Source organism: Abramis brama (genome assembly GCF_963993115.1).
Source record: "Abramis brama genome assembly, chromosome: 9".
NCBI classification, from domain to species: Eukaryota; Metazoa; Chordata; class Actinopteri; order Cypriniformes; family Leuciscidae; genus Abramis; species Abramis brama.
Genome location: NC_139971.1, coordinates 35,890,437 through 35,905,313, shown reverse-complemented (window position 1 = coordinate 35,905,313; position 14,877 = coordinate 35,890,437). Strand labels below are relative to the sequence as shown.

Sequence of the window (14,877 nt, the reverse complement as noted above, 5' to 3'; positions counted from 1 at the left end):
TTTCAGCGCAGTATAATTATTATATATTATATTGTATAATTATTTGATTTAATTTATTAAACATCTATCTAATATATATATATATATATATATATATATATATATATATATATATATATATATATATAATTGATGTTTAATAAATTAAATCAAATAATTATACATGATTGAATATTAATATATTCAATTATATATATATATATATATATAATACTAATTGTTTAATAATTTAAAACATTGATTGTTAATTTATTAATTAATTGGATATAATTAATTAAATAATTATACATTATTATATTTATTTAAAATATATAGGATTTCTGATTTCATATTAATATATTCAGTTAATATATTCATATATTATGATTTCATTAATTGACTTATTTATAACTTATTTGATTAAAATGTTGAATTGATTGACAGCCCTACATTTGCATTAAGATAAAAGTTATTTTCTCTAACAGAATTAACATGTTAAAACAAATTTAATTAAATTCATATTGTCATACATTGACTCAATGCAGGTCCAATATCGCATCAAAACCTCAAACACACATTAGCCATTCTCTGCTGGTGAGAGACACTGGCTCCACGTTCAGCATGATATATGACTCTGCTAATAACCTACCAATGTCCTGTGTAGGATCGCAGTCAATAAGCTGTCCAGCCCTGCCATAACACCACATTATTAGGTGTTAACGCTGGGTAAATAAGCTCCCCTATACTAGCATAACACACAGCCCGGAGGCAGCATCATGAGTCAATAAGCTATCCTGTTCTACAATAATATACTTCACCAAGGAACCGGAGAGGAAGTAATGATGTTCTGATATTGGTTGGAGAAGAATTGAGGTTTTGTTGAACAGTTCTTCTACGTCAATGTTGTTTTCCTTAAGACGTGAATGTACTATTGGTACCATATTGTACATTGTCATGCACTCTTAATACGGAGTATTATTGAGACTGAATAATACAAAAATACTCTGTATCTGTCTCGTCCGCACAACCCTTCCCCAGTGCGCTGTGTCTGAGGAAGTCTCTAAAGTCTCTCAGTATCTTTGTAATCCAGAAAGCAATGTTCACAAAGCTCTGCTCAGTCTGTGCCTGGCGGCCTCAGACACCTGGCAGGAGTTTTGATGTTTTATTGTATTTTTCAGGTGAGTCTGTGCTTGTGAAAAACTTTCCCTGCAGTCTGGTGTTTGGGTTTTGGTTTATGCTTGCACCTTTCTATCCACTATGGTTTAGACATGAGGTTTATTCTAAATAAGACAAATACATATTATTTTTCCGGTGTTGCCTGAGAGAGAAAATGTCTTCGTCTCCTCCTGTCTAATTGGTAATCCTAGCTGCTTTCTCCTTCAGACTAGAATAATCTGATAAACGCTTCAGTGATGTTGTTACTCTGACAGGTCTGACTCAGAGCTCAGCATCACGATCTGAACCCAACTAAAACTATACATACAGTATCGCAGCAGTGCATGGTTGCTTTGGAAACAGGTTGATGATTAGTAGGGTCATTTGATTACCCATATTGTGGTTATATATTAATCTAGTTAATCTGGTTTCACACTAATTTAAAGGGATAGTTCACAAAAAATGTCATCATTTATTCACCCTCATGTTGTTCCAAACCCGTAAGACTTTCGTTCATCTTGAAGATCTTTTTGAAGATTCCAGCGACAAATAATTTGTCTGTCCACACTCTACGCGTCGAAATCAATCAAAACCCACAGCCAATCAGAACAGTGTGTGGGCGGAGTCTCGCGGCAAGTGCACAGCAGCAGCAATCGCAAGAAAATGGATAAGTAGGCCACATAATCAAAAACTCTGATTAACATGGAAAAGATACCTTTTATCGTGCATCGTCGCGTGTAGTTGGACACGGTGTAACAGACTAGAATGAACCTCATTGGTTCTTGCAGAAGCTCAAATGTGATGCATAACATGAGAATGAACCTCACTGGTTCTCGCACGTCAAGCAAACATGCTTGAGCTTCTGTTTACCACAACTGATGTGTGAGTTGATGAATGTTTATATGTAAATGAAAGCCTAAATTCGATCCGTTCATCATATAAAGCGACTGTGTCTCTTCAGAAAATTTGGATTCGTTTTTCATGCAAACTGTGCCGTTTTGAGCTAAAATGCCAGTGTGAAAGCACCCTGAGATGGTTACTAAGGAGAGCAAGTGGGTTCTCATTGTTAGTCTCAATATATGTGTCAAAGCTCCAGAATAAAGTTTTTAGTTAAACCGATAAAGATGGTTGTTCAGAAGTGGTTTGATTCCCATTAAATACTGTAATCCCTACTGTATTTGTGCTACTGACTGAGTCTGATTCAAACCGCTTACTCGCATACAAGCTCAAGATCTTTTTAACTGTCTCATTAAAAAGAACCGGCTCATAAGAGTCATTTGTTCACAAATTGGACATCACAGCTCTCAATGTTCATAACTAACCGCAGCTCACAAGACGATAACAGACAGACACAAATGCATATGAATGCAAGCATGTCTAGAATGTGAATCATTGTCACAAAGTCGTCTTTTTTTTTCACATCTGCAAACATTTTAGTCGCAGTCAGGAGCTTTGAATATATTGTTTGTGTGAGGATGTGTATGTGTGTGGGAGACGGGATGGCATCTCTTAATCATCCTTGAGATGCATTAGCTTCTGATCTCTAAGCAATGCATCACGTCATTTTGTTAATTAGTAATGTTTACAAGATTACACAATTCACTGACCTAATCTACACGTACACAACCACATGTAAATTAGCACTGTATGTCACATTATGTCTTAACACATAATGCGCGGTTTGGAGGCAGGGCTGGGAGTTAGCGTGGTCATATTAACCATGAGCGTTGTTGGACCTGCTGGAGACCCTCAGGCCAGCCCGTTATCCCCATCTCTGGCAGGATCCCTCTCCCTGGGTAACTCTCTCGCTCTCCAGCCCGTGAGCAGGTTTAATAACAGAAGCTGTCCTGATCTCTGTGGGGGTCCAGAAACCAGACTAATGTAGTGAGACAGGGAGAGGGGCGGTGTGCCTTGCATACTATATGAGCCACATACAGTGTTCATAAATACAGCCACGCACAGGCAGTCATGTGCAATGGACGATGCTGCACTCAGGCAAAATATTTACATTTTTACAATATTTACACATTTATGCAGATTAAATATGGGGTCACACAAACACACATTATGGCTTGTGCATCTCTATTGTTTTTGCCTTCTGTGGTGTGTCGTATTCTCCATATGAGCACAGGGGTCAGAGTTCACCGCCCATCACCCCATCCACATGCAGGCCCCTGGGGCCTGATGGTAATTAATTAATATGAGCTGGTAATCTTCTGTTTGTGGCTCTTAAGACAAACCTGGGCCTGTAGTCAAACAGACTAATTAATATAATCCCCATCATGTGATCTCCTCTAGAGGTGCATGCTGGGCCGTTTCTTTCAGATGGCACAGATGGTTTGAAATGGTATTGAACCAAGAAACGTATTTTAAGTTGTTGGAGATTTTAAGGGATGCATTGCATATATGTTTTTAATATTCTACTAAGTTTTGTACTGCTATCAAGCTAAACTTTGTACACTGTTTGTGCTATTTCTTTTCTAAGTGAATATATTTATGATTTTTGCCTGGCAGATGATAAAATGAGTGAAAAACAATCCTACAAACTTGGAACCGGAAGGGATCGAAGACATATTTCGTGACCAGAATGTCTTTTGCAAGGTTTCAATCCACCAGTGTAATTGTTAACTAAAACGCAAACTATTAAAAATTGTAATAAATTATTTCAAATTAATTGAAATAAAGCTGAAATAAAATATATAAATACATTTTAAAAGCCTAAAAAAAAGAGAAATGTTGCCTTAGCAAATAACTGAAATAAAATGTTTAAGTACTAAAATTACTAGAACTAAAATTTAAATAAAAAATAAATTGAAGCTAAATAGAATTATTTTAAAAAAACTAATAAAAATGACAAAGGCAATTGACAAATTTACTAAAAATAAATTAAGTGAAAACTGAAAATATAAAAATAAAAGCTAATTAAAAATCTTAAATACTATAATAGTATATAAATAATACAAAAATAACATTGACATCGACACATTTTTATGCAAATTTTGGGATATTGCATATAAAAAATGCTAGATGGACACACCAAGGTACAAATAAGATTTCCAAACTGTACATAAAGGTATACGCTCACTTAAGATGGATAAATATTTTTCCTATGCTTTTCCACCGTGGGGCCAAACCTTTCTCATTGCTTAACCGTTCCATTCCGTGCCGATCCGGCCCTGCTGGAGCGGATATGGTTTCATTTTCCATTGTGGGACTGATAACAGCTCTTTATACAAATGCAACACGGTAATGCAAGAGTTTACAGACAATATGAAATGGCGTTATGGGGGATGATCAGATATTTCTTTCAGTTTTATTATTAACTGTTAACTTAGCTCAAATAGCATGCTTGGCCTGCTACAGAGAAACTGGCAACAGACAAGTGACCAATTGTGAGTGGCAACATCACTACGCGCATTCTACACGCCAACCATGTTGGGAATTCCTGGCTGAGAACGGTTTATAATTGTGCCGTGCCGAACCAAGCTCAAGTGGAAATATAGCTGGACCCTAAAATCGTTCCTTCCATGCTATAAACATTGGGCCAGTAAGTAACCACCTAGCAACCGTGTAGCAATGTGCTAACAACCACTCAGAACACCCCAAAGTCTTCAGAAAATGTAATAATCTAGAATGTTTGCTATTAGGCTGTAGAGCTAGATGAGCTCAATGCAGAAAACAGGCTCACAGTTTAATGTTAGTCAGCAGACTGAGGGGAAGGTGTCGATGGCTTCTGCTATTTCTACTCCCAGCAGGCTGTGCTTTCATAATCACAAAAAAATCCCTCTCCATGAAGACCCACGCTCAAAACCCCTGCTGCAGTTTAAAAATAACCAAAAACATTCTCTCTGCTGACGCATGTTACCTCCCACCAGATTCCAGTCAGGAGGGCCCTCTGTTCTCTGTTACCTGCTCATCGGCTAAAACAAGGCTTGTTTTTTTTAAACATTTTTCTAGCCGACACATCAGCTGTGATTGTTTGGATCTTTTGAACGGTGAATATTATGTGTGGGGAGAGAGGCTTTGATTAATCTGCCTTTTAATCTGATTCCATCTCGTGACCCTTGACCTAATGCAAGTGCCTCGGACAGATTTATTACAATCCTTGTTTGTTCATCCATCCATTTCTGCCACTCGGTTTTTATTATGATATGGTCACTCCCCCCACTATATTCCTCTATATTAACATTCGACAATCAATGTCATATTGAATTATTTTAGAGAACATTGAAAAAATAAATCTAAAATTGATTTATGGGGATCAGTTTTATAATTGAGGTCACAGTGATGTGATACTGGTAGGACAGATGGTGAATAACATAGCGAGGTGCTTTGTATCTCCTTGAGTTCATTTTTAGTAACAGGGAACATTATTTTATGCCAGTGATAAACCTGCACTGCAGTTTGAACAGTAGATCTTTCTAAATTTAGTGGACAAATTGTTGTTTTTTATGGAGTTGTGAGGAGAGTCTCTTTCTTTTCAGGCCAGTCGACAGGAAGAATTTGAAAGGGAGATGAAAGCAGCACGTCTCAGTTTATCTATAGTTTCAGTCTTTAGCACACCTTAAATAAATGTTGTCTGGGAGGCAAAATGAGGTTCCCTTCCTATATTCAGTTTTTTGTGTGTGTGTGTGTGTATAACATTGCCTTTCAAAAGTTTGGGGTCAGTAAGTTTTTCATTTTTATTTGGAAAGAAATTAATATATTTTTTTCAGCAAGGAGAACACATTAAATTGATCAAAAGTGTCAGTAAAGACATTTTTAATGTTACAAAAGATTTAAATTTCAAATAAATGCTTTTGAACTTTCTATTTTCAACATTGACAATAAGAAATGCCACTTGAGCATCAAATCAGCATATTAGAAATGATTTCTGATTGATCATGTGACACTGAAAGATGCCATTACAGAAATAAATTACATTTCACAATATATTAAAATAAAATTAAAACTTATTTTAAATTGTAATAACATTTCATAATATTATTGTTTTTACTGTATTTTAATAAAAAACCCTTGATGAGCATAAGAGACCTCTCAAAAACATGAAAAATCATACTGACCCAAAATTTTAGAACAGTGGGAGTGTATATAAATAAAAAAAACAACAATATATTGACTACTTGAAGCGCTTTTTGTAATGTTAATGGTTGTAAAAAAAAAATTGTCTTTTCTTAGCATATATATATATATATATATATATATATATATATATATATATATATATATATATATATATATAATTTATCAGCATATATAATTTATCAGCATATCATATATATATATATATATATATATATATATATATAACTAGTTTCTCTCTCTCTCTCTCTCTCTCTCTCTCTCCTCAGATGTAGACGACTCCGTGCCGTTCCCCACAGGCTCTCTCCAGAGAAGAAAAAAGGGCCTAGCTGGTCTGCGTCAAGCGCAACAGTCCAAGTCCAAACCGGCGCTGCTCATCAGCAATCCCCAGGATTTCCGGCAGATCTCTTCTATCATAGATGTGGACATCTTACCCGACACGCATCTCCGTGTCCGTCTGCACAAGCACGGCACCCACAAACCCCTCGGCTTTTACATCCGCGATGGCGTCAGTGTCCGCGTCACTCCTCAAGGGGTGGAGAAAGTTCCCGGCGTCTTCATTTCCCGCCTCGTGAAAGGCGGTTTGGCAGAGAGCACGGGGTTGCTGGGAGTCAACGACGAGATTCTCGAGGTGAATGGTATCGATGTGGCCGGGAAATCACTGGACCAGGTCACCGACATGATGGTGGCTAACAGCCACAACCTCATCGTGACGGTAAAACCCGCCAATCAGCGCAACAGCACGATGCACCGCGCGAGTAAAACATCCGCCGGCAATAGTTCCGCTGGCTCGGGAGGCTCCGCCCTCTCGCATGACTCCGCCCCCAGCCCCGCCTCACAGAATGCCAGCCAATACAGCAACAGCAACAGTGTGGCCGAGGGCGACAGTGACGATGATACGGACCTCATCATCGAGAACGACAACCTGTACGTGCCACACCGTATGACTAATGGCAACGGCAGCCATGGTAACGCCCTGTCGTCGGGTGCATTTGCACACAGGCCCCTCCCACAAAGTGTTTCCTTGCCCAGTAGCAGCTCTTTAAGCTCTCTGACTACACCTACACAAAACGGCAGTCCCACCAAGACGAGCAGTAGCCAAGAAAGCATGAGAGAGGACGGAAACTTCATTACGTTGTGAGCTACAGTAGGATTCACACCACTGTAAGAGCCTTTATGCACATTTATAATAAAATGAAGGAACTATTATGTGATCAGCTATTATTTTTCGTTCGTTACTATCACAAACAACAACCCATTCACAATCTAACCACGTGAATGAGGTCCCTCGCCCAGATCACACAGGTTGCACTGTATGGAAGTGCCTTACGGCTCTCCATTCCTCTCGCCTTAGTTATTTTTTCTTCTTTTGGGAAAAATCAACCATATTCATCTCTATTGACTCCAAGGAAGTGTGCTAGTTGCTACTGGGATGCCTGACGTTATCACTCAGAGGACGTGAGAGACCAACAAATCGCCTCTGTGGAAATGATGTGTCTTGTTGTGGATTCATGATGCCTCTTGCATTGATGATGATGATGATAATGAGGGAAGATGATGAAGAGGAGGTGGAGTGTTAAAACCGATCTGATCAGTGTTTATGCTTGTTTGCTCATATCATCTCATTCTGATGCTGATTGTAGTTTGTCGCTCAAAATGTCCACCAAAATGTGCTCTACATGATGATTTTGAAGTGGTGTTATTTGCATTCTTCTCACTACTAATTCATGTGTTTATCAATCACATTTTTAAAAGCGAAAATCTCAAAAACGTGCAGAGACTGGAAGTGTAGCATTTAAGATCAATCCCATTATGAGAACATTTAAACATGTTTTTAGTTGTTCTTTAACACTCTTGTTTGTTCAAAAGCCATTTTAACACTCCCAAGTTGGCTTAATTGTCACATTCATTATCTCTGATGTAAAAATGTCTGATGTTTTTTCATGCATGGAAATGGAAACTTTTTGGGGGGGTTTCTCTTCTATCCTGTTACATTAAAGGGATAGTTCACCCAAAAATGACAATTTTGTCATTACCAACCCTCAAGATGTTCCAAACCTGTATGAATTTCTTTATTCCGCTGAACACAAAAGAAGATATTTTAAAGAATGTTGGTAACCAGACAGTGACAGCACCCATTGACTTCCATAGTAGGAAAAAAAATACTGTCAACTGTTTGATTACCAACATTCTTCAAAATATCTTCTTTTGTGTTCAGCGGAATAAAGAAACTCATACAGGTTTGGAACAACACGAGGGTGAGTAAATGATGACAGAACTTTCATTTTTGGGTGAACTGTCCCTTTAAAGGAACAGTTCACCCAAAAATGTAATTCTTGGAAATGACTCTCCATCATGTCGTCCCAAACTCATATGACTTCTTTCTTCTGTGGAACACAGTAATCAAACAGTTCCAATGTATGGACAAAAAACACAGAGACATTTCTCAAAATGTCTTCTCTTAGGTTTCACATAAGAAAGTCCAGTCATACAGGTTTGGATTGAATTCGACTGGATTTGATTTCTATTTTTGGGTGAGCTGTCCCTTTAAGGTTTACAAAATGGTTTGAATTTTGCTTTTTATCGTTGAAAGAGGCAGTCTTGGACAGTTTCTTTCTTTTTGAAGGACATCAACCCGTTTTTCTTGCTTTGTTTTTAGTTTTTCCCCCCCGCCTCCAGAAAAATAGGAATCCATATACTTAACTGGCACCGGTGCGGTGTAACTTCAGAAAGACTTGACCTCTCATTGACTCACTCTGTTTTTCTGTAAAGAGAAAAAAGGAAATTCCTTTCATGTTTGGAAAAGCCAGAATTCTGCACATTGGGACCTTTTCCACACAGTCCACTCCTGATGGCCAAAGCTGTGAGGCTTTTTTAGCCATGGTGAGTGTGTGTATGTGTGTGTTCAGTCATATTTTTAAAGTATAATCTTACAGAAACGGCACTGAGGTGGACACTATCAGACTCCGAGCCAAATATTGGTTTCTCTAATGTCCAACAGACTTGAGCGCTGTCTTCAGGCAACGGGTTCCCAGGTGAACGCTTGTTTAGACCTGCCTCGGGACGTCCAGCGCTTCAAAGGCTGTCTGTCAAACCAAGAAGCATTGATGGAGGAAGGACGGTGAAATGCATTAAATATCCCAGCGTTTGGAGGAACTTCATTCCAGATGGGGTGATGAGCTAATCCTCCTTTATCATGATTATATTTGGGGATGAATGAAAATGTTACTAATATGTATTCCGAATGTTTTGAAGGACATCTCGAGTTTTAAATTCTCAGGTGTCAGTGAAAACAATTAGGAAGCCGGTCTTACCGTGTCAAAACCGATGGGCGTGATTCATGAAGGTGTAGCCTCATCTGTTGAGCGTTATCTGGTTTAACTCGATCGGAAAAACAAATGACGTTATTTCGATGCAAAACTGACATTTATCAAGGTAGCCTTGAGCCTGAAAGAGAATGTAGTTTATTTGAACAGGTCTAGACGTAACATCTGCACAACTGACACTAGTGACTCATTGCCTCGGGTTTTCACTACAACGTTGTTACTGAAACCGGAGGGTGATTTGAAACGTATAGCAAGAGACAGCTGGAGAAGCCTAACTTGTCACTTTGTTTTGTTATCTGTATTTAATTTAATATGTTTTATTGGCATTCTCTGGATGGAGAGAGTAAATAGAAAGTGAAAAAGTGCTCTGGGTTTTTAAAAAGAAAGTGATGGGATATAAACAGCACACAGTCGGAGCACCAATAATACCACATGAGCATTATTTTTTTGTGTATGTCCAAATGTGTGTATAAATAGAAATATGTAATGATGGACACTTTTTGTACACTAGGAGCCCTTTTTTATAAAAAAGAGCATTTTATATATGTGTAAATTATGGAAAGTATTTTTCTTATTCTTGTACTTTTGTATGTATATTAGAATTCTGGAAAGGAGGTTTCTATTTCTTTTGAGAATCACAAAATTAAAATCTTTAGACGCTTGTGTTTTTATTATAATCAGATGGGTCAAGGTGTACAATACTGTGAATGTTATAAGCTGATTATAAAATGTTCTATCAAGATAATAAAAGTATTTAACATTTATTTCGATTACCTGTTTTCTTGTTTAAACAAATTTACATTTTTACTTTTGCAACATGATTAGTACAATTTCTATCATGCTTTGGTAACACTTCATAAGGTAATAACAGTAAATTGTGCATAATTACAAGTAACTAACCCTAAACCAAACGTTAACTCTATAGTAAGTACATGTAGTTAATTCATATTACACAGTACTTATTTGAGTAAGTACAATGTAACTACATCACCTTAAAATAAAGTGTAACCCATGCTTAAATCAAGTCACAAATGACTGATAGAATTACAAGTCTATTTTGTAGATATAGTCATTGTACTAATATATTTAACCAAAAGATTATTGGTGCATAGAACTAAGGGAACTGTGGTTTATGTTCCATTAAAAAAAATCTGGGAAAACCTGGTTATTTCCATTTTAACTGGAAGTAGTAGCTGAGGATGCACTTCACCCACAGTACAAAGAAATTAAGCATTATTGCATTACATATAAAGGACACATTAGATTTGCGATAGCTTACCTCAGATTACTGTCTGTCAGAAAATCAATGCGATATAATAAGCGCACTGACTAGAGCAGAAGGTCCACAGATGCAGAACTGCAGACATATTTCTTCATAACTAAAACTTGCTGCTCGACTTGCCTATAACCTTTTTAAAGGACATCAGCAATCCATCAAATAATTAGCCAATACAAATGTTTACGGTCACTGACAATTGTGGAGACAAAATTGGAAATTTAGTTTGCCAAGGCTGTAAAGTGCTCGTAAAGTTCATGATTTTTCTCCTGGATATGTAAATGGTTAATTTACAGGTTTACTGAGGCCCTCTAGTGGACTCCGGCCGGTTGAGCACACGTGTGAAATAAAGGGAATTTGCGCCCTCTGCTGTCTAACGCTGGTAATGACCATTCAAATATGTTCCTATAGTTACCAAACGGCTCTCAAGATTCTCACCTGTACAATTTGCATAAGTTAGCACTAGGCAGCTCATCTGAAAAATGTACACTGCATAATGAGAAGGAAGTCGCGTAAAAACAGTAAACCGTTCAAAAATACAGCAAAATACTCAACGACGGATTTTTTTAAAATATTGTCAGTTATCATTGATGATCCGGTAACCGATCCTTTCAGGTCTGACACAATCAAGATCCTTTCAGTTAAAACTCGTTATGCTCATAAGACTTAAGCCCATGATTCTGAAATATTTTAGGCAATCTGACCTACATGGTCTAGATTCTAGACCTCGCCTTTAACAGGCAAAACTGTTGTGAAATGATGTTTACTATCACTGTGTTATTGTATTTTCATGCTCTCCTCTAGAAGAAGCGAGCGGCAACCTTCCAGTTTCTCTTGTCTCGTGAAGCCAACACGGAAGTCAATTAAATAGTTAATTATTTAGGCTTCAAAAATGCTCTTCAGACACCTACGGGTGACGTCCCAATGTCCCATCCATTTTTTTTTTTTTTTTTTTACAGTCTATGGTTAAAAGCCTCAAAGAGCAACTTTCCGACGACGTGTTTATCTGGAAAGTGACGGCCAGCCAGTCTTTAATAATAATAATAGCCTAGGCCTACTGTCCCGGTTATTTTTTAATATTTGTGAAATAAGTCTCATATACTAATACTAATACACTTTAAAATATAATTTATAATTTAATATAATTTTCAGCATCATTACACCAATGTTCAGTATCATCTGATCCTTCAGAAATCATATGCTGATTAGTGATTAGATACTCAATTATTATCAATGTTTGAAACAGTTGTGCTGCTTTATATATTTTTTGGAACCTGTGATACTTTTTTTCAGGATTCATCGATGAATAAAATGTTTTTTAAAAAACAGCATTTATTCAAAATATAAATCTTTTCTAACAATATAAATCACTTTTATACCAATTTAACACATTCTTGCTAATGTAAGTATTAGTATTATTAAAAAAAATAAGCAGCACAACTCTTTCCAACACTGATAATAAATCAGCATATTAGAATGATTTGTGAAGGATCAAGTGACACTGAAGATTGGAGTAATGATGCTGAAAATTCAGCTTTGCATCACAGACTTAGGCTAAATTATATTTTAATGCATTTTAATTTAGAAAACCATTATTTTAAATTGTAATAATATTTCACAATATTAGTTTTTTTCCTGTATTTTAAACATTTGACAGGTACTATATATATATACAGTCCAATGCATAGGTTAATACACCCATGCTAAAGTTGACTAAAAAGAGGAATAAAAAATCATATTTTGGAAATTGAACTTAATGCCTTAATTTAAAAAATTAGGAAAAATCCAACCTTTTAGGACACCAATTTTCTTTGTGAATGAATAATGTATCGTAAATAAATAAATGTTCTTCCTTAAAATACATGGTGCATAAGTGTGTACACCCCTATGTTAAATTCCCATAGAGGCAGGCAGATTTTTATTTTTAAGTATTTTTTTTATATTAATTTTTAGGATACTATGCATCCTGATAAAGTTCCCTTGGCCTTTGGAATTAAAATAGCCCCACATCATCACATAGCCTTCACCATACCTAGAGATTGGCATGGAGTACTTTCCATAAGATCATCTCTCAATGCAAATCAAACCAGCTATTAGGCTAACTGAAATAAAACCATGCCAATCTTGCATTAAGTTCAATTTCCAAAATATGATTTTTTATTCCTCTTTTTAGTCAACTTTAGCATGGGTGTATTAACTTATGCATTGCACTGTATATATATATATATATATATATATATATATATATAATACATATATAATACAAAATACAAAAATGAAGGAGGGTGTTTCTGCACTACTTTACCTGATTTACTTGTGTTGCAGTGGGGTGATGGCGGGTCTGTGGTGGTCAACGGTGAGCATTATGAGGAGGAACTCAGTAGATGTGATGAACTCTATACATTAAAGGAGCTTAAAGATGTTACTGCTCTCCATACTTCCATGCTTGCTTATGGCTTTAAGAAGATGGCAAGGTATGCTTTTGCTATAATTATAATTATTTATAAACACCAGCACAGACAACAATCTCACAGTACTCCTTTTGACATCTTCACCCTTTATTAAAATGTGATTTAATATTTTGTAAGCATAGGCTATTGTGTAGTTGTGCTTAGAGTCAATTGTTTTATTTGTGAATTAAACTTGCCAAATTGTGCGGACATAATCTTTGGCCAAACTCAACACATGCGAAAACAAGAGAGAACCAACGAAATATTAATTTATGCTTTTTTTCTGTGAGCGTTTTGCATTTTATTTTTGCATATTTTGCAGAACATAAGTTTGCCCCTTTTTTTGCCAAATAATTTTGTCCAAAAAATACCTTAATCAAGTTTAGTTCTATTCTTCCCTCTTTTATATATATATATATATATATATATATATATATATATATATATATATATATATTTATATTTGTGGAAATATATAAACAGTAGTGGCCAAAAGTAATGTCCGGAGAGGGGATATTTGTTTTTAATGACCCTGAAAGTTTGATTAAACCATCAAAATATGAGGTATATATATATATATATTATATTCCTCATATTTTGATGGTTTAATCGAACTTTCACTGTTTCTATACTTTCACTGTTTCTAACTTTTCTACTGTTTATATATTTCCACAAATATAAATATATTCATGTTAGCCATGTGAAACTGTTTTTAATGTATAATTATGTATTATCACAGAATGTCCAGAGGTAACGTCCATGTGTTTCAGCATCCGAACTTCTCAATCAAATCAGCCCATCTTAAAAAGGATGTCAAGAGAGAATCTAAAGGTACAGGGACATCCAGGTCCAGAACTCAAAGACAGAAGCCTCTGAGAAAGACTGGTGACCAGTGTCTGATGGACCGTCAACATTCGCCCTCATCAAGCCACCTTTGTACGTTTATTCTAATGTATATTTGTATTAGATTCAATGTGTTTCTATTATTTCCAAATGCATCCATTAATACTAACTGTGTCAGTCACTCCAATCAACATGACTTTCTTACATGCATATCATGTTGCACTTAGCACTTGACATATACTCTCATTATTCAGTATTATTAATATTAATATAGCACTATACTATTAAAATTCCTTGCAAATGTAGGTGTAATAATAAGGGAGGCACATATATCAGAATCTCAGTAAATGATCTGAATAACATAGACAATGCATGAAAACACTTCACAATAGAACCTAAACAGAACTGATGCGCATAGAGACTAATCTGAACCCATAATGTTTTTCTTTCCTTAGTTCCCCCCGCAAAGAGGAGAAAGGCCAGAAGCCTGTCAGTATATAAACACACTTCCAGACAGCCATCACTCAGAGGAGACACCCAACATCTCTGCTGCTTAGTCTCAGTCCTCCTCCATCTCAACCTCAGACAGAGACAGACATCTGGAACAGCAGCCCATAGATCTGCATACTGATACATGAGCTGAGTATACACACACATAAAATGCCAATGAATTCTTATATTCTTCTTCTATTACACAAAAGCAGTATATATACAAATATATATATGCAAAGAAACAATAATAAAATAATACAAAAGACAGACACCA

The 14,877-nt window shown here is 36.2% G+C and overlaps 1 protein-coding gene across 1 annotated transcript in view; it reads left to right on the top strand.

The window, feature by feature from the left end:
* pard6a (par-6 family cell polarity regulator alpha) overlaps positions 1 to 10,306 on the top strand; it is a 32,051-nt gene extending 21,745 nt beyond the window's left edge. Inside the window, exon 3 of the mRNA XM_084123841.1 lies at positions 6,486 to 10,306. Within this exon, the coding sequence (XP_083979967.1) occupies positions 6,486 to 7,357 (872 nt within the window). The 3' untranslated portion in view covers positions 7,358 to 10,306. The remainder of the gene's footprint in view (positions 1 to 6,485) is intronic.
* Positions 10,307 to 14,877: the final 4,571 nt, after the last annotated feature.